We start from the raw sequence: 20,725 nt of genomic DNA, 5'->3' as shown, positions 1-20,725 counted from the left end.
CCAGTGTTTACCTATTTCACTCCTAAATCTAAATTTGTCTAATTTAAAACCATTGTTACGAGTTCGCTCCTGGTTGGATAGTTTGAGTACCTTTGTAATGTCCCCTTTGTTTAGCCCTGCCTTCCACTTATACACCTCTATCAGGTCGCCCCTCGCTCTACGTCTCTCAAGGGAGTGCAAATTAAGATGCTTTAACCTGTCTCTATACTCAAGGTTCCTAATGCCCGGGATTAGTCTTGTCATTCTCCTCTGAATTCTTTCCAAGGATTCTATCCATTCTGTAATACGGTGACCAGAACTGAACTGCGTAATCCAGGTGTGGTCTCACAAGAGCAAGATACAGTTTTAGGATGACCTCGCTAGTCTTGTAACTAACACTCCTTTGTATGAACCCAAGTACTTTATTAGTCTTGTTACGAGCAAAAACACATTGTTTACTTGGCTTAAGGTTCCTACTTATCATTACTCCTAAATCTCTCTCGCAGTCGGATTTCTCTATGGCATCGTTGTTCATCTGGTATCTGGTTTCCCTGTTTACATCTCCTATACTGAGTACTTTACATTTGTCGATGTTGAATTTCATCTGCCATTTTTCAGACCATTCGAAAAATTTGTTAAGATCTTCCTGTAGTTTTGCCGAGTCCTCGTCAGATTTGATAACACGTCCTATTTTAGTGTCATCAGCAAATTTACTTATGTTGCTGTCAATGCCGATATCTATGTCGTTTATGTATATAATAAATAATAATGGTCCAAGTACTGAGCCCTGGGGAACTCCACTTGTGACGTTGCTCCAATGGGACTTAGTGCCGTTAATGCTCACTCGCTGTTTCCTGTCCTGTAACCACGCCCTAATCCATTTAAGGATGTCACCTTTGATGCCATGAGCTTCTACCTTTCTAATTAGTCTTTCGTGGGGGACTCTGTCGAAGGCTTTGCTAAAGTCGAGATATACCACATCATAATTGTGCCCCTCGTCCACCGATTCGAAAACTGATGAAAAGAATGTTAATAGATTAGTTAGGCAAGAACGTCCGCTTGTGAAGCCATGCTGGGAATCATTGATCAATAGGTGCTTCTCCAGGTGATTTCGAATAGAGTTTGAAATGATTGCTTCCAGTAATTTGCCTACTATTGATGTTAGACTGATTGGGCGGTAGTTAGAGGATAGTGATCTATCCCCCTTCTTGAAAATCGGTATTACATTCGCTATCCTCCAGGATTCTGGTACTACACCTGTTTTTAAGGACATGTTAAACAACTTTGCTAAGGGCATACTAAGCTCTTCCTTACATTCCTTTAATACTCTGGCAAATATCTCATCGGGACCAGGTGACTTATTAGGCTTTAGTTTGTCTATTTGCTTACTAACATCGTTACTAGTCACTACTATCTCACTTAATTTGTTTTCTTCACTCTGAATAGAGTCGGTGCCTCGGGTATCATGTTTAAATTTTCGGTGGTGAAAACTGTTGAAAAATATTTATTAAAATTATTGCTCATTTCTCCGTCGTTATCAGTGAGCTCGCCGAAGTCTGACCGTATTGGTCCAATCTTTTCTCGTGTTTTAGTTTGATACATTTGGTAGAATCCTTTGGGGTTTGTCTTCGCCTCCCTTGCTATCCTTACCTCATTATTCCTCTTTGCTTTCCTTATCTCGGTTTTAACCCTACTCGCCAATACCCTATAATAGTCCCGGAGGTGAATTTCGCCACGATTTATCCTTCTACCTATAGCCTTCCTTTGGCCAATGATGTTCTTTAAATAATTATTTATCCATTTAGGTCATTGTTGTTTGATCTGAGTTTTTTGTATGGTATGTTCTGCCTTTGTGCATTAAGTAACTCACTATTTAAATTGTCGTGGAACTCGGCAATCTCAGATCTCGTTATCAGGTCGGTGTCATCTGTCAGGTTCACAGCCAAGCGCGACACCCCCTCTCTCAGCTGCCTCTTTAAACTGTCAAAGTTTGCCCTTCTGAAATCTGGTACTTTAGTGGAATTTTCCTTACGTCTGCCCTGAAAATCTAACTGGAATCGAATTTCTTTGTGATCGTTGTTTGCAAGTTCGTTCCCTACCTCGACATTGCTAATTAGGTTTTCTCTGTTCGACAGAACTAAGTCCAGTATATTATTACCCCGTGTGGGTTCGGTTATATGTTGACTTAGGAAACAGTCCTGGATCGTCTCGAGAAAATCCTGTGATTCTGAGTTACCCGTAAGGTCAGTCCAATCTATTTGGCCAAGGTTAAAGTCGCCTACTATGCAGACTTTGTTGTGTATGGAAGCCCTGCGCATTTCATCCCAGATAAGTCGCTCATTGACGCTATCAAGATTGGGGGGTCTATATATTACTCCTGTGATTAATTTTTCCCGACCGTCGCTTAATTCTATCCAAATTGTTTCTGTATTCCTCTAAGTTTTTATTTCCTTATTTATTTCACACTTCAGATTATCCCTAACATAGATTGCTACTCCGCCTCCTTTCCTGGTCTGCCTATCGGTATGGAACAGTTTGTAACCCGCAATTTGGTATTCGACTGGTGACTCATGTGTGTCTAGGTTGATCCATGCTGCCTTCCCAGCACCAAGCTGCATTGTACATCCAATACAACATGTATATAGAGAGCACATTGTGAGCTTCCTTTCTCCACCCCATCCTGAGTGTGAACCAAACACCCTGAACCCCACACTGTCATTGCACCATATGTTCCACTTCATGTGGGTTACATATTCATGATAATTATATGTGACTTCGCTAATACAAAATATATATTAAAATGTAACTAAGCGTATCAATAATATGAACAAAAGTACAACTGGTTTAGGCTGCATCACAGTCTATGAATACGGAATATAAAAGTTGCCCAAGAATTACACTTTCTCTAGTGTTCTAAGGAAAACGTAATTTAGCGTGTAGTATAGGGATGAATTTAGTAAAAATTGGTGACTTTCAATTTATTTATCTATATATTATAGTCCAGGCGATATGTGCAAAAATATCGATGAATTGTGTATTTTGTCATAAATGCCACCAGAAGGAGTTGTTCGATTTCGTTTAGATTTTCCACAGATGTTCTTATTATTATAATAAGTATTTTAAAAGATAGAGAGAGAGAGAGGGAGAGAGAGAGAGTACACACTGGAGGTGCGGATGATGGATAGAGAACGGAACTGGCTACTGTGGCTAGTAAGAGGGAGGGAGGGCAGTCCGGGCATGGGGAGTGGTGGAGCGGTCAGTATTCATTAGTATAAGCAGAGCAGCGACTAAACACTGTGGAGTTGAGTGTCCCCAGGAACTGACATACAGGAGGCAGCCGCTGGCTCAAGTGAGTAGCCCAGCGTCCACCTTCTCTCGAAAGATTTATTAATCATATATTTATTAACTATCATCTACTCATAACAAAAAAATGTATCGAAGGACATAGAGTTCCGATGCGTTTTTTGGGGTCGAGTTTGACCGTTATCTTGGTGCCATAGCTGAAGTGGAAAAAAATGGAGATTAAGTCCATCAGCTCATTTCACTTTAAGATTAACCACCCTAACGCTAATCTAACTTAACCTAACCGAAACTATCCCCACAGGTAGGGTTATGGTATTTAATCATCAGGTGAAATATGCTGGGGCGCTATTCTTCAGTTGATCCCTAAGACACTTCCAGTTAGCGAGGAACTTAATGTACTATTAAAGAATCCGGATGTAAATGTAAAGATATTAATATATTCTACTTTCACGCCCTTACTGTACTCGAGGACGTATTTAACTGCACCTTTCTTAAACAATGACGAAGATGGATTCTCGGAGATTCATACGTTAAGACTATTAAATCACGTACAGTACACCTGGCATCCTTCAGCACCAACACAAAGGTCGTCAATTGTTTTTCTTTCTTAGAAATTACCTGAGTGCCTACCTTAGATAACGATAATATGATGGATTCTTGGAGACTTTTACTATACATTTTTCTCTAAGCAGGGATGCTAGGGACTACAACAAGCGTTTGTTAAAGTTACGATACATAACTGAATATTTAAAGATTCGTAGATTAAATTTTTCCCGAACTTGAGATGTAAAAACAAAAACACATCTGAGTGATTCCTTCAAAAGCAACGTCATATACTCTTGAGTAGAAGTGTTTCTTTACCACCACTGGGGAAATTTATTCTGAGAGTGGGGTGGCGGCGGCTGTATTGTCTCAGCTGTTGTGAATAAGAGCAAACTCTGCGACTACTTTGAGACTCATTGGTTGGCCTCCTGTCCTGAGGGTCGTTGCTGCACCTTACAGCTACCCAGATGAAGAGCTGGCCGCACTGTCTCTTGCTATACCGAAGGTTTTAGTGATATTATACCCTCCCTGCCTCTTCAACAGTGTCGGTTTTTCCAGTGATAAATCTTAAAGTTCTGTCAGTAAATGTTGGTCGCCAAACTTAAAATTGTTGTAAAAAAAAGTGTTAAGAGCGTCATTCGATCTCCTGAGACACCCAGACTAGGTACCCCACCAAGCCTGAAGTACTGGTCATTATAAGGAAACTAAAATATTCATTAACAAAACACTGAAAATTGTGTTTAGTAACTTTGGCTTCAGTAAAACTTACAACATTCATATTAACGAGTTTCAGGTCTCCATAAATACTGGAAACTGTGTTATTATGTGACCAGCCTTAAATATTTGTAGGTAGTGTAAATGAATAACGTAATATGAGTACATCAATAGGCGTCACTCTTATGTCTGAGGGTTGGCGACCACGGCCTTCCACCACAAACAATTAAGGGGCTGTCTAAACCAATCAGCTCATATTTTGTGTCTCTCCGGGGACCACAAGTTTTGATTTCATTCACCCATCTCAAGTCTCTACCTATCCTATACCCTACAGGTCCCTCCAACCCTCAAGTACAGGCTGTTACAAGTATTTCTTTTCCCTCAGGTAAATTTATTGTAGGTATTGTTAACCTTTCAGGCGACAAATATCACCGTACATTATTGTGTTGATTTGGTATTACTGTTCCACCTGGTGTCTCGTCTACCCAAGTATATGAAGGTTATATTATCAATCACAAACATCACTAGCGACACAATTAACGACCCGAGTGTAACAAATCTCGTCCAGTATAATGACCTAGTTAAGAGTATGTAATTAAATGCGTTTGGAGTTAAGAGCGTGAAAATATATATCATAGTATGTCAACAACTGCAGTGAAATATATCTTTGTTTTTTGTTCACTTGGCGTTAATATTATGAATTATTAACCGTGTCTCTGTTTCTTTGTTTACATGTTGCTGCAATAATTAAGAGTTTTTGTTCTGAATAATGAGGTTAATGGTGTTATTAGTTTTAATTGCTGTTGTTTGTTATTGTTATTTTTCTTTTTATTATTATTATTATTATTATTGTTATTATTATTATTATTATTATTATTACTTCTTATTGTTGTTTTTAATATTATTATCATTGTTACTTTTGTTGTTGTTGTTGTTCTTCTTCTGAATTGCAAGTCCCAATATATAATACATAAAAAAACAGAGATCAAAATATTAAAAAAAATACGAAAAAAAGTGGAACAAAATAAAATTGTTAAAGGATAAACACAAAACAGCGACTTGACACTCACGGCAACGAGAGTGTAATTAAATCAAGAATTAAACTTCACTACCAAGATCAATAAGAAAGCATTATACTTCACTATAATGATCACGAAAATTGGATGATAATGATAGAATTTTACGTACTGAGAACCATTATAAATATATATTACCTGTTACTTTGACTGATGACTTATCTGAAGAACATAGAACTACTAATACACAAATGAATACGTGATGTAGTGTGTGGATGGGTGTATATATATTAGCTCTGGCAGGTGTATTAATGTATCGCTCGAGAATATTGTTGTTTGATTCTCAGGTTGATGTAGGTTCTTCAGCTTTGAACTCAACCTTTATAACAGGGTGTCTCAGAAAATGTATATACTCACTAGTATTGGGTGAAGGTTTGTATTATAACAGCATCGTTATTTAAGTCTGCAAGGGTGTGTGTATTTATATATATTTTTGAGACATTCTGTACTGTTTATGTGACATTAAGGTTTGTTGTGAGTTTTTTTTTTAGTTTAGTGTAAAGCCTTATCCTCCTGGTTTCTCTAACTGAGGGTTAACACACAAAGAGAGAGAGAGAGAGAGAGAGAGAGAGAGAGAGAGAGAGGTAGGTGGGTTTTGTGGTTGAATCCCAGAACTAACCTTTTTGTTGTCTCAGAATTGTTTTTGGGGTGATATGTGTCTGTACACTCAACTAACACACACACACACACACAAACACACATCGTATATTAGGGCTTGTTACCGCAAGTGGTACTGAATTATGATGACACATAAACAAACGTTATGTTAGGCTGTAACTCATGTCATGTTTATTGGGTGTGCCTGTCCGTATACAGTATATAGTGTTGAGATGGAGGGAGATGAGAGACCCAGAGTAGGTTGAGGTGTTGGGTGGTGTAAGGGGAACTAGTTTGCGTATAATACGCCTGACGCAGCGAGTTTGAATAGTGGGCCTGATCACGCAATGCCCAGCAGGGCACCGCCAGTCTCACTGTAGCTATCCCCATTACACCACCAACACCTAACCTGTTTCTCCTGAAGACTTTCAACACGTAAGTTTAAATTGTATTTATTGTGTACACAGGTAGACTGTGTCCATTGCATCGTTTATCATTGTGACGACATAAAAATATGGCAGATTAAGTCCTCATTGTAAGTGTTAAGATTAGACTAATTACATAGCTATGATTGTTATGTAAATATATATTAGATTTGACATTTATGTGATTGCCTATGTATGATTTATTGGAAATACTAAAATGAATTGTATTCAACAGGTTTGACCGAATTATAATGTTCGAGTTTAACGTGACGAGTCTAATTAAATCCTTTAACCGCCCGGATAGCGGTTATAGGGCTTATTAGCTAATTACTGATTTAACACAACACAGGAATTGTACCTCAACTTAATGATGGAGTCTGAAATGTTGATCAAGAAAAACAAAATATTATAGATAAGACAAGAATAAGGATCAATAAACCAGAACAAGTGATGGATCATTGCACTCCGTAACGTTACCAATTAAAGGTGAAACATGATTGTGAGTAAAAACGTAGACGATTGACCTGATAGTTTGGTGTATGTGGTGTTTTATTATACCGAGTAATAATAGTTCTGACGTCATTCAGTACAGGTGCACTAGAAAAAAACACACACCAGGTAATACGGTTCAGGGAAAGCCATACTAACCAGGTCACACAGTACCGGAAAAGCCATACTAACCAGGTCACACAGTACCGGAAAAGCCATACTAACCAGGTCACACAGTACCGGAAAAGCCATACTAACCAGGTCACACAGTACCGGAAAAGCCATACTAACCAGGTCACACAGTACCGGAAAAGCCATACTAACCAGGTCACACAGTACCGGAAAAGCCATACTAACCAGGTCACACAGTACCGGAAAAGCCATACTAACCAGGTCACACAGTACCGGAAAAGCGACACTAACACGGGATACTAACCTTGATGATTCACCATGCACAACATTTTCTTCCACCGTCGATTAAGTAAATTTCCCTCACTCACGCCAGCCCCCTAAACCACACCTTGTTGGAGGCTTTTATATTAATCAGACTGCTTTAATCCGCTTTCTTTGTGTTGCTTCCTTTTTCTTGTTTGTATTACTAACCGACCTCAGATTCTTGGGGGAAATAATGATATACTCTTAATACTGCTCTAGCGTGTGTTTACGATTCATTGCTGATCATGGTGGAGACTTGAGCGGTAAGCGATTCAGGGAAGTTATGGTTTGTAATGATAATAATAATAATAAGATAGTGAAATATAGATAGAAAAGACAAATAAGCTTTACCCGAGGCGCCACTCTATCATAAAGTCTTGACACAAACATTACCGGAGAATTGTCACACCTAATACAAAAGACCGTATTGGTGAGGTAGTCCATGGCAGGAAATTAATGTTAATTTCGACTAGGAATATTGCCAAGGTAGTGACTGTCTATCTATCAAGACTTTGGCCCTGCTGTGTCTGTCCTGTCAGGGGTCGTAAGTACAGGGGTTGTAGGTGCAGGAGTCATAGGTGCAGGGGTCGTAGGCACAGGGTGTTGGTGTAGGAGTCGTAGGTGCAGGGGTCGTAGGTGCAGGGGTCGCAGGTGCAGGGGTCGTAGGTGAAGGGGTAGTAGGTGTAGGGGTCGTAGGTGCTGGGGTCGTAGGTGCAAGGGTCGTAGGTGCAGGGGTAGTAGGTGTAGGGGTCGTAGGTACAGGTACAGGGGTCGTAGGTAGGGTAGTAGGTGCAGGGGTCGTAGGTGTAGATAGTAGGTGCAGGGGTCGTAGGTGTAGGGGTAGTAGGTGCATGGGTAGTAGGTGCATGGATAGTAGGTGTAGGGGTCGTAGGTACAGGGGTCGTAGGTGCAGGGGTCGTAGGTGCAGGGGTAGTAGGTGCAGGGATCGTAGGTGCAGGGATCGTAGGTGTAGGGGTCGTAGGTGCAGTGGTCGTAGGTACAGGGGTCGTAGGTGTCGGGGTCGTACGTACAGGGGTCGTAGGTGTCGGGGTCATAGGCTTAGGGACACCACGGAACATTGCAGTAACTATTGCCCATCACCGGGGCAACGTGGAGCACTGTACATATATTTCAACAATGTGGACGTAAATATTCGTGCAGCCATATAAGTTATTAACCTCCACCAGTGTTTTATTAGGGTTGGTGGTGGTAAAAAGTTCTTAGTGGCGCTTAATAGATCAGTGGTGTAGCGATATATTTAACCTATTCTTAGGAAATTTGGAGTAGTTTATATAGAGGGACAATCATGTACGTAATTACAAAACACCTCGGTGTGCGTGTGTGTCCTCACGCCATCATGGGCCACCATAGCATAACACACATTTGTTCTACCTGCTCAGATTAAAATACACAAGTATTTAGACACACTACCTACACCACACAATACATTATACACGGATACAACCAACACACACACAGAACGCCCCTCTATAGAGTGCACAAACCTTTATAAATGGTAGGCTTCCCCCCTTACTTCAATATAGGTCCTCGTGGCCAAACAATCAACAAACATGTAATGCTTCACCAATACCGTAAACATCAGTTGCTACAGTAGTGTCTTGTACATCACCCAAGTAAGTTTATATGACAAGACTGTATCCCATCAAACATGCGAGGGTCTGCTGTTGACGTTGGTCTCGGAGTTTGGGAAAGTGTTAGTCGACGAAGAAAGATATTTTCAGTGTCTTTCTTGGTGGCGAGTGACTAATGAGGCGAACCTCTGATTTATCACACTTACTGTACTAAGGAAGGAGTGGCGTGTATTCATAGTCATATCTCGAACTGAGTTTTACAGTCAAGGAGGAATCGTCTATTTACGTCAAAAGACGACATTCACGACCAGTAAAATATATTATTCCCTGGTGAGCTGACCCTCACTGCAACTACCTGGTAACGCTTTTATGAAGTGCTGTGAGTGTTCCAACCATTGTACAGTATATACTATGACAGACCAATTATTGTATAGTGATTTCAAGGTATATTAAAAACCGCAATAAGAAAGAATACAGTATATATATTATGGACTCATAATCCGTTTATGTCGGGATATCTTTTGGTTCTGTTGTGAGAAAGGTTGATTACGGCAGCTTTGGGTTGAGGTGAGGTAAGCCCCCCCTATAGCAAAATTTCATATTATTTAATGACACAAACTTTTTTGAAACCTAACCTAACCTAACATGAAAACGTTAAACACAAGCTCACTCCATGCTTACCAAAGAAACATGGGCAAACTACCTTCACGCGCACCGTGCTTTTAGTTAGTCGCGTTGCCAACAGATGGCGTTGATCGGAGCTCAGTGGCTCACGTATTTTTTATCAGTAAAGGTAGATGCTTTCCTGTCTTTCTTATTATAGTCTTTGGTTTCGATGTTACGTAATAGTTGTGCGCATGCGTAAGCTTTGATTGCTGTGGAATTTGAGACTGTATTTTGATTTGCCCAGTGGCAAGATGGTTCTCTCTGTGAAGGTAGCTTCCGGGCAGATAGGAGTACCATTCAACGTGTTTGAAAATGAAGCCGTTTCTGTTGAAATTTTCTGGTGTTTTGCTATTGGACAAAATTACACATGTCGGGTGGAAAAACTTGTTTGTCTGTAATACGTTCATCAGCTGAACACTTTACTCAGCGCTACACAACAGAAAAATTGGAAATGTCATTGGAAATTCGTGAATTGGAAGAAGCTTTTGTTCTGAGGTATGTGGACGAAAGTAAGTTTGGAAAATCTAAAGTGTCAAGGTTGTGAGTCATAGAAACTATCCACACGTACATTTATTATACCAGCGACTGACCGCGGTGCTAATACCCTCATACCGTTCACTAAGTGTTTTGTAAAAGTCGGTAGTGTTATTCATATTGATATATGGAGGGCATACAGTACCCTCGGTGCAATTGATTATATCCACAGAACTGTAAACCTTTTGAATCCTACTACTGGCGTGCATACGCAAAATATAGAACATATTAAGGGATATCAAAAGTTGGGTGCTTCATGACAGAAACAAGGAACATTACCAAAAGTATTTGTGCGGTAGATCCAAGCTCATTACAACGACAACACCATGCTGCACCACTTCCTCATACAAGTGGCATCACTTTATCCTCCTCCATCTGATAATGAAGGTAAGGTTAGGCAGGGGAATGGGTAAAGAATCGTTTTATGCCCAAGTAGGGATTTTTCTTTACTAAATTAATGTTTACTTCAGTTTTTTGGTGATTTTAACGAACATGACGTATTTTTGCGGATAATACTTAGTGAATTATCCGTTTACACTAATAACGACTGTACATTGTAGGGTTTCGTGATATAATGTTGTCTAGCACTCAGGATGGATGGAAACTCTAAGGTGGTTTTCTTGTATAATATAAGTTATATGATAGACAGTCTGGTGCTGGAGGTGCCGTGTGGTGAGGAGCTGCTCAGTAGGCACGTTCGGTGGGTAGCGTGTTGAAGGAGGTAGTGTGCAGGAGCTTCGTTAGAGAAGATGTTGCCTGTTGCTGGCCTCCGGGTTGAATGAGAACTGGACAGCGAGGAGCTTGCTTGGAGGTGTTGCGTGTTCAGGAACCCAGAGCAGAATGAATCTCAATGGAGAGACAGAGCTTATATACACAGCAGCCGTGAGTCATGGTGGGAAAACCCGGGAAGTAGCCGGTCTTTTGGCTCTGTTGCTAGGGTACTGTGGCATCTGGTGACGCCCCTCCCCCCCCTGGGCCGCTCGTTTGGTTGCTAGGGAAGACGTAGCAGGTGGCATGCAGCTACGCAGTTGTAGGGGAGACGTCCACTACAACATCCTTCGAAAGTGGGCAGGGCTTTGAAAATGAGCGAAAATACAGGAAGAAAAAATTGATTCTCGTCTTGGTTTTGTGTTTTTTCGGTGTTTGTCACGAGGTAGCCAAAACGCATTTCAATATTTATAGATAAAATTGGTAATTTTTTACAAGTGGACTTTCAGCGATTTTAAGGTTTTTAACACATATAATAGATATATCTCTTCATTCTGAGTAACTGTCATTCTATACACTTCCGTCATAAATGAATAATAATAAACTCGATAGGACCTGACCTGTCCAACCAAAGTACCCTACCTAACCTCACCTAACTTCCTAGTCGGGGGCCTCCGCCTCCCGGTCCCCCCGCCATTTTAAACATAAAGTGCTTATTTTGTTATCAATGAAAGTAACTTTGTTGAAGCCTCATGGTGTAATTTTACGTTTTTTTTTGTCGACGTCAGACACTTCACTTGCATTACGCGGTTCAGCTCTGGTCACCGTACTATAGAAAGGATATAGAATGCCTCGAAAGAATTCAGAGGAGGATGACAAGACTAATCCCGGGCGTGAAATAGGTAAACACTGGTTTGGAAACAGAGTAGTGGATGAGTGGAACAAGTTACCAAACATCATCATTAACTCGAATACGCTGGATGGATGGACATATGAGCGATAGGGGTTGGGTGTAAACGGGACTGCCCAGTATGGACCAATAGTTCCGCTGCAGTTTCCACCATTCTTATGTTCTTATGTACAGGTAGGCAGGTGTTGTCTTTCACCTGTATGGAATGATTGGCGCTACAGGTGTACTCCCGACACCTACTGCTACATATCTTGTAATATTAACAAAGTGGAGTAATAATATGGATTATTATAACCTTAACCTATTGTAGTTTGAAAATTTAATCAAAATTAGGAATATACAAACTGTTTCTACGATTCTACGTTTCTTAAAATCATTACATTTGTTAAATAATTGGCTTGTGTTTTTTTGTGACAACGCCGCGCCCTAACACCACTCGCCCCCCTCCCCGTCCATACCTCTTCTACCAACCCTCCCCCACCCCCCGTCCTCCATCTCCTGCTGTCCCGCGTTTTATTTTATTTATTTTTTACAATTTGCTCGCGAGGGTTGACCTAAACCTTTCCTCATCCTGTTCTTGCCTTCCACCCCACCCCAAGGCGTCGGGTGTGGCTGTGAGAGCGAAATGCACACTTCTTCAACAGAGGTAATTTTTAACATTACTGTCGTCAATCATAACCATTCCTCCCTTCATTATTAAGTTTTGTATTTTTTAATTAGCTCAGGTAATTTTATCTAACTTTGTGCAGAAAATGATAAAGGTAAAAGTAAAAATAAAGAATTTGTGGCGCTTCTAGATATTGGCGCCCTGGGAGATCGCTAAGTTTACCTAGTGGATAGCACTGGCCCTGAATATGGGAAGAAATTGGAGTACCTGAAGATAACCTGTAATATTGGGTAGGGTCATACTGGATAACACCCTTCTGAGAACCCAGCCAGGTGGAAATCGAACCAGGGTCACAATTGATGAAAGGCAAGCAGCATGCTGCCATTGCACCACATGTTCCTCTTCATGTGGGTTACATATTCATGATAATTATATGTGACTTCGCTAATACAAAACATATATTAAAATGTAACTAAGCGTATCAATAATATGAACAAAAGTACAACTGGTTTAGGCTGCATCACAGTCTATGAATACGGAATATAAAAGTTGCCCAAGAATTACACTTTCTCTAGTGTTCTAAAGAAAACGTAATTTAGCGTGTATTATAGGGATGAATTTAGTAAAAATTGGTGACTTTCAATTTATTTATCTATATATTATAGTCCAGGCGATATGTGCAAAAATATCGATGAATTGTGTATTTTGTCATAAATGCGTGTAACTTGGCACACCTCTTTATAGATTATGTTCGGTAATGTCTGAGAACAGCAATGCCACCAGAAGGAGTTGTTCGATTTCGTTTAGTTTTTCCACAGATGTTCTTATTATTATAATAAGTATTTTAAAAGATAGAGAGAGAGAGAGGGAGAGAGAGAGAGTACACACTGGAGGTGCGGATGATGGATAGAGAACGGAACTGGCTACTGTGGCTAGTAAGAGGGAGGGAGGGCGGGCGGGCGGGCATGGGGAGTGGTGGAGCGGTCAGTACTCAGTAGTATTAGCAGAGCAGCGACTAAACACTGTGGAGTTGAGTGTCCCCAGGAACTGACGTACAGGAGGCAGCTGCTGGCTCAAGTGAGTAGCCCAGCGTCCACCTTCTCTAGAAAGATTTATTAATCATTTATTTATTCACTCATTTATTCATCAAAAAAGAAAATTTTGTCGAAGGACGCAGAGTTCCGATGCGTTTTTTGGGGTCGAGTTTGACCGTTATCTTTGTGCCATAGTTGAAGTGGAAAAAAATGGAGATTAAGTCCATCAGCTCATTTCACTTTAAGATTAACCACCCTAACGCTAATCTAACTTAACCTAACCGAAACTATCCCCACAGGTAGGGTTATGGTATTTAATCATCAGGTGAAATATGCTGGGGCGCTATTCTTCAGTTGATCCCTAAGACACTTCCAGTTAGCGAGGAACTTAATGTACTATTAAAGAATCCGGATGTAAATGTAAAGATATTAATATATTCTACTTTCACGCCCTTACTGTACTCGAGGACGTATTTAACTGCACCTTTCTTAAACAATGACGAAGATGGATCTCGGAGATTCATACGTTAAGACTATTAAATCACGTACAGTACACTTGGCATCCTTCAGCACCAACACAAAGGTCGTCAATTGTTTTTCTTTCTTAGAAATTACCTGAGTGCCTACCTTAGATAACGATAATATGATGGATTCTTGGAGACTTTTACAATACATTTTTCTCTAAGCAGGGATGCTAGGGACTACAACAAGCGTTTGTTAAAGTTACGATACATAACTGAATATTTAAAGATTCGTAGATTAAATTTTTCCCGAAGTAGAGATGTAAAAACAAAAACACATCTGAGTGATTCCTTCAAAAGCAACGTCATATACTCTTGAGTAGAAGTGTTTCTTTACCACCACTGGGGAAATTTATTCTGAGAGTGGGGTGGCGGCGGCTGTATTGTCTCAGCTGTTGTGAATAAGAGCAAACTCTGCGACTACTTTGAGACTCATTGGTTGGCCTCCTGTCCTGAGGGTCGTTGCTGCACCTTACAGCTACCCAGATGAAGAGCTGGCCGCACTGTCTCTTGCTATACCGAAGGTTTTAGTGATATTATACCCTCTCTGCCTCTTCAACAGTGTCGGTTTTTCCAGTGATAAATCTTAAAGTTCTGTCAGTAAATGTTGGTCGCCAAACTTAAAATTGTTGTAAAAAAAAGTGTTAAGAGCGTCATTCGATCTCCTGAGACACCCAGACCAGGTACCCCACCAAGCCTGAAGTACTGGTCATTATAAGGAAACTAAAATATTCATTAACAAAACACTGAAAATTGTGTTTAGTAACTTTGGCTTCAGTAAAACTTGCAACATTCATATTAACGAGTTTCAGGTCTCCATAAATACTGGAAACTGTGTTATTATGTGACCAGCCTTAAATATTTGTAGGTAGTGTAAATGACTAACGTAATATGAGTACATCAATAGGCGTCACTCTTATGTCTGAGGGTTGGCGACCACGGCCTTCCACCACAAACAATTAAGGGGCTGTCTAAACCAATCAGCTCATATTTTGTGTCTCTCCGGGGACCACAAGTTTTGATTTCATTCACCCATCTCAAGTCTCTACCTATCCTATACCCTACAGGTCCCTCCAACCCTCAAGTACAGGCTGTTACAAGTATTTCTTTTCCCTCAGATAAATTTATTGTAGGTATTGTTAACCTTTCAGGCGACAAATATCACCGTACATTATTGTGTTGATTTGGTATTACTGTTCCACCTGGTGTCTCGTCTACCCAAGTATATGAAGGTTATATTATCAATCACAAACATCACTAGCGACACAATTAACGACCCGAGTGTAACAAATCTCGTCCAGTATAATGACCTAGTTAAGAATATGTAATTAAATGCGTTTGGAGTTAAGAGCGTGAAAATATATATCATAGTATGTCAACAACTGCAGTGAAATATATCTTTGTTTTTTGTTCACTTGGCGTTAATATTATGAATTATTTACCGGGTCTTTGTTTCTTTGTTTACATGTTGCTGCAGTAATTAAGAGTTTTTGTTCTGAATAATGAGGTTAATGGTGTTATTAGTTTTAATTGCTGTTGTTTGTTATTGTTATTTTTCTTTTTATTATTATTATTATTATTATTATTATTATTATTACTTCTTATTGTTGTTTTTAATATTATTATCATTGTTACTTTTGTTGTTGTTGTTGTTCTTCTTCTGAATTGCAAGTCCCAATATATAATACATAAAAAAACAGAGATCAAAATATTAAAAAAAATACGAAAAAAAGTGGAACAAAATAAAATTGTTAAAGGATAAACACAAAACAGCGACTTGACACTCACGGCAACGAGAGTGTAATTAAATCAAGAATTAAACTTCACTACCAAGATCAATAAGAAAGCATTATACTTCACTATAATGATCACGAAAATTGGATGATAATGATAGAATTTTACGTACTGAGAACCATTATAAATATATATTACCTGTTACTTTGACTGATGACTTATCTGAAGAACATAGAACTACTAATACACAAATGAATACGTGATGTAGTGTGTGGATGGGTGTATATATATTAGCTCTGGCAGGTGTATTAATGTATCGCTCGAGAATATTGTTGTTTGATTCTCAGGTTGATGTAGGTTCTTCAGCTTTGAACTCAACCTTTATAACAGGGTGTCTCAGAAAATGTATATACTCACTAGTATTGGGTGAAGGTTTGTATTATAACAGCATCGTTATTTAAGTCTGCCAGGGTGTGTGTATTTATATATATTTTTGAGACATTCTGTACTGTTTATGTGACATTAAGGTTTGTTGTGAGTTTTTTTTTTAGTTTAGTGTAAAGCCTTATCCTCCTGGTTTCTCTAACTGAGGGTTAACACACAAAGAGAGAGAGAGAGAGAGAGAGAGAGAGAGAGAGGTAGGTGGGTTTTGTGGTTGAATCCCAGAACTAACCTTTTTGTTGTCTCAGAATTGTTTTTGGGGTGATATGTGTCTGTACACTCAACTAACACACACACACACACACAAACACACATCGTATATTAGGGCTTGTTACCGCAAGTGGTACTGAATTATGATGACACATAAACAAACGTTATGTTAGGCTGTAACTCATGTCATGTTTATTGGGTGTGCCTGTCCGTATACAGTATATAGTGTTGAGATGGAGGGAGATGAGAGACCCAGAGTAGGTTGAGGTGTTGGGTGGTGTAAGGGGAACTAGTTTGCGTATAATACGCCTGACGCAGCGAGTTTGAATAGTGGGCCTGATCACGCAATGCCCAGCAGGGCACCGCCAGTCTCACTGTAGCTATCCCCATTACACCACCAACACCTAACCTGTTTCTCCTGAAGACTTTCAACACGTAAGTTTAAATTGTATTTATTGTGTACACAGGTAGACTGTGTCCATTGCATCGTTTATCATTGTGACGACATAAAAATATGGCAGATTAAGTCCTCATTGTAAGTGTTAAGATTAGACTAATTACATAGCTATGATTGTTATGTAAATATATATTAGATTTGACATTTATGTGATTGCCTATGTATGATTTATTGGAAATACTAAAATGAATTGTATTCAACAGGTTTGACCGAATTATAATGTTCGAGTTTAACGTGACGAGTCTAATTAAATCCTTTAACCGCCCGGATAGCGGTTATAGGGCTTATTAGCTAATTACTGATTTAACACAACACAGGAATTGTACCTCAACTTAATGATGGAGTCTGAAATGTTGATCAAGAAAAACAAAATATTATAGATAAGACAAGAATAAGGATCAATAAACCAGAACAAGTGATGGATCATTGCACTCCGTAACGTTACCAATTAAAGGTGAAACATGATTGTGAGTAAAAACGTAGACGATTGACCTGATAGTTTGGTGTATGTGGTGTTTTATTATACCGAGTAATAATAGTTCTGACGTCATTCAGTACAGGTGCACTAGAAAAAAACACACACCAGGTAATACGGTTCAGGGAAAGCCATACTAACCAGGTCACACAGTACCGGAAAAGCCATACTAACCAGGTCACACAGTACCGGAAAAGCCATACTAACCAGGTCACACAGTACCGGAAAAGCCATACTAACCAGGTCACACAGTACCGGAAAAGCCATACTAACCAGGTCACACAGTACCGGAAAAGCCATACTAACCAGGTCACACAGTACCGGAAAAGCCATACTAACCAGGTCACACAGTACCGGAAAAGCCATACTAACCAGGTCACACAGTACCGGAAAAGCGACACTAACACGGGATACTAACCTTGATGATTCACCATGCACAACATTTTCTTCCACCGTCGATTAAGTAAATTTCCCTCACTCACGCCAGCCCCCTAAACCACACCTTGTTGGAGGCTTTTATATTAATCAGACTGCTTTAATCCGCTTTCTTTGTGTTGCTTCCTTTTTCTTGTTTGTATTACTAACCGACCTCAGATTCTTGGGGGAAATAATGATATACTCTTAATACTGCTCTAGCGTGTGTTTACGATTCATTGCTGATCATGGTGGAGACTTGAGCGGTAAGCGATTCAGGGAAGTTATGGTTTGTAATGATAATAATAATAATAAGATAGTGAAATATAGATAGAAAAGACAAATAAGCTTTACCCGAGGCGCCACTCTATCATAAAGTCTTGACACAAACATTACCGGAGAATTGTCACACCTAATACAAAAGACCGTATTGGTGAGGTAGTCCATGGCAGGAAATTAATGTTAATTTCGACTAGGAATATTGCCAAGGTAGTGACTGTCTATCTATCAAGACTTTGGCCCTGCTGTGTCTGTCCTGTCAGGGGTCGTAAGTACAGGGGTTGTAGGTGCAGGAGTCATAGGTGCAGGGGTCGTAGGCACAGGGTGTTGGTGTAGGAGTCGTAGGTGCAGGGGTCGTAGGTGCAGGGGTCGCAGGTGCAGGGGTCGTAGGTGAAGGGGTAGTAGGTGTAGGGGTCGTAGGTGCTGGGGTCGTAGGTGCAAGGGGTAGTAGGTGTAGGGGTCGTAGGTGTAGGGGTCGTAGGTACAGGGGTAGGTGCAGGGGTAGGTGCAGGGGTCGTAGGTGTAGGGGTAGTAGGTGCAGGGGGTAGGTGGGGTAGTAGGTGCAGGTAGGTAGGTGCATGGATAAGTAGGGGTCGTAGGTACAGGGGTCGTAGGTGCAGGGGTCGTAGGTGCAGGGGTAGTAGGTGCAGGGATCGTAGGTGGGGATCGTAGGTGTAGGGGTCGTAGGTGCAGTGGTCGTAGGTGTAGGTGCAAGGGTCGTAGGTGCAGGGGTAGTAGGTGTAGGGGTCGTAGGTGCAGTGGTCGTAGGTACAGGGGTCGTAGGCTTAGGGACACCACGGAACATTGCAGTAACTATTGCCCATCACCGGGGCAACGTGGAGCACGGTACATATATTTCAACAATGTGGACGTAAATATTCGTGCAGCCATATAAGTTATTAACCTCCACCAGTGTTTTGTTAGGGGTGGTGGTGGTAAAAAGTTCTTAGTGGCGCTTAATAGATCAGTGGTGTAGCGATATATTTAACCTATTCTTAGGAAATTTGGAGTAGTTTATATAGAGGGACAATCATGTACGTAATTACAAAACACCTCGGTGTGCGTGTGTGTCCTCACGCCATCATGGGCCACCATAGCATAACACACATTTGTTCTACCTGCTCAGATTAAAATACACAAGTATTTAGACACACTACCTACACCACACAATACATTATACACGGATACAACCAACACACACACAGAACGCCCCTCTATAGAGTGCACAAACCTTTATAAATGGTAGGCTTCCCCCCTTACTTCAATATAGGTCCTCGTGGCCAAACAATCAACAAACATGTAATGCTTCACCAATACCGTAAACATCAGTTGCTACAGTAGTGTCTTGTACATCACCCAAGTAAGTTTATATGACAAGACTGTATCCCATCAAACATGCGAGGGTCTGCTGTTGACGTTGGTCTCGGAGTTTGGGAAAGTGTTAGTCGACGAAGAAAGATATTTTCAGTGTCTTTCTTGGTGGCGAGTGACTAATGAGGCGAACCTCTGATTTATCACACTTACTGTACTAAGGAAGGAGTGGCGTGTATTCATAGTCATATCTCGAACTGAGTTTTACAGTCAAGGAGGAATCGTCTATTTACGTCAAAAGACGACATTCACGACCAGTAAAATATATTATTCCCTGGTGAGCTGACCCTCACTGCAACTACCTGGTAACGCTTTTATGAAGTGCTGTGAGTGTTCCAACCATTGTACAGTATATACTATGACAGACCAATTATTGTATAGTGATTTCAAGGTATATTAAAAACCGCAATAAGAAAGAATACAGTATATATATTATGGACTCATAATCCGTTTATGTCGGGATATCTTTTGGTTCTGTTGTGAGAAAGGTTGATTACGGCAGCTTTGGGTTGAGGTGAGGTAAGCCCCCCCTATAGCAAAATTTCATATTATTTAATGACACAAACTTTTTTGAAACCTAACCTAACCTAACATGAAAACGTTAAACACAAGCTCACTCCATGCTTACCAAAGAAACATGGGCAAACTACCTTCACGCGCACCGTGCTTTTAGTTAGTCGCGTTGCCAACAGATGGCGTTGATCGGAGCTCAGTGGCTCACGTATTTTTTATCAGTAAAGGTAGATGCTTTCCTGTCTTTCTTATTATAGTCTTTGGTTTCGATGTTACGTAATAGTTGTGCGCATGCGTAAGCTTTGATTGCTGTGGAATTTGAGACTGTATTTTGATTTGCCCAGTGGCAAGATGGTTCTCTCTGTGAAGGTAGCTTCCGGGCAGATAGGAGTACCATTCAACGTGTTTGAAAATGAAGCCGTTTCTGTTGAAATTTTCTGGTGTTTTGCTATTGGACAAAATTACACATGTCGGGTGGAAAAACTTGTTTGTCTGTAATACGTTCATCAGCTGAACACTTTACTCAGCGCTACACAACAGAAAAATTGGAAATGTCATTGGAAATTCGTGAATTGGAAGAAGCTTTTGTTCTGAGGTATGTGGACGAAAGTAAGTTTGGAAAATCTAAAGTGTCAAGGTTGTGAGTCATAGAAACTATCCACACGTACATTTATTATACCAGCGACTGACCGCGGTGC

The 20,725-nt window shown here is 40.3% G+C and overlaps 2 protein-coding genes across 2 annotated transcripts; both read right to left on the bottom strand.

Annotated features, from left to right (window-relative positions):
- Positions 1-8,133: 8,133 nt before the first annotated feature.
- LOC121867035 (salivary glue protein Sgs-3-like) lies at positions 8,134-8,640 on the bottom strand. The gene has a single exon (XM_042366778.1). The coding sequence runs from the start codon at positions 8,638-8,640 to the stop codon at positions 8,134-8,136; it is 507 nt and encodes a 168-aa protein (XP_042222712.1).
- A 9,799-nt stretch (positions 8,641-18,439) lies between these two features.
- On the bottom strand, positions 18,440-20,496 carry LOC121867034 (platelet glycoprotein Ib alpha chain-like). Its single transcript, XM_042366777.1, has 2 exons — positions 20,493-20,496; positions 18,440-18,927 (listed from the first exon to the last, which is right to left on the bottom strand). The coding sequence occupies exons 1-2, from the start codon at positions 20,494-20,496 to the stop codon at positions 18,440-18,442; spliced, it is 492 nt and encodes a 163-aa protein (XP_042222711.1).
- Positions 20,497-20,725: the final 229 nt, after the last annotated feature.

This window comes from Homarus americanus, unplaced genomic scaffold, assembly GCF_018991925.1.
Source record: "Homarus americanus isolate GMGI-L3 unplaced genomic scaffold, GMGI_Hamer_2.0 scaffold48226, whole genome shotgun sequence".
NCBI classification, from domain to species: domain Eukaryota; kingdom Metazoa; phylum Arthropoda; class Malacostraca; order Decapoda; family Nephropidae; genus Homarus; species Homarus americanus.
The sequence above is the reverse complement of the archived record's forward strand: the minus strand, read 5'-3'. Positions and strand labels throughout refer to the sequence as shown.

What these genes read in the sequence shown, in the direction of transcription:
- LOC121867035 (XM_042366778.1), bottom strand. Translation starts at nt 8,640, where the DNA reads ATGTTCCGTGGTGTCCCTAAGCCTATGACCCCGACACCTACGACCCCT.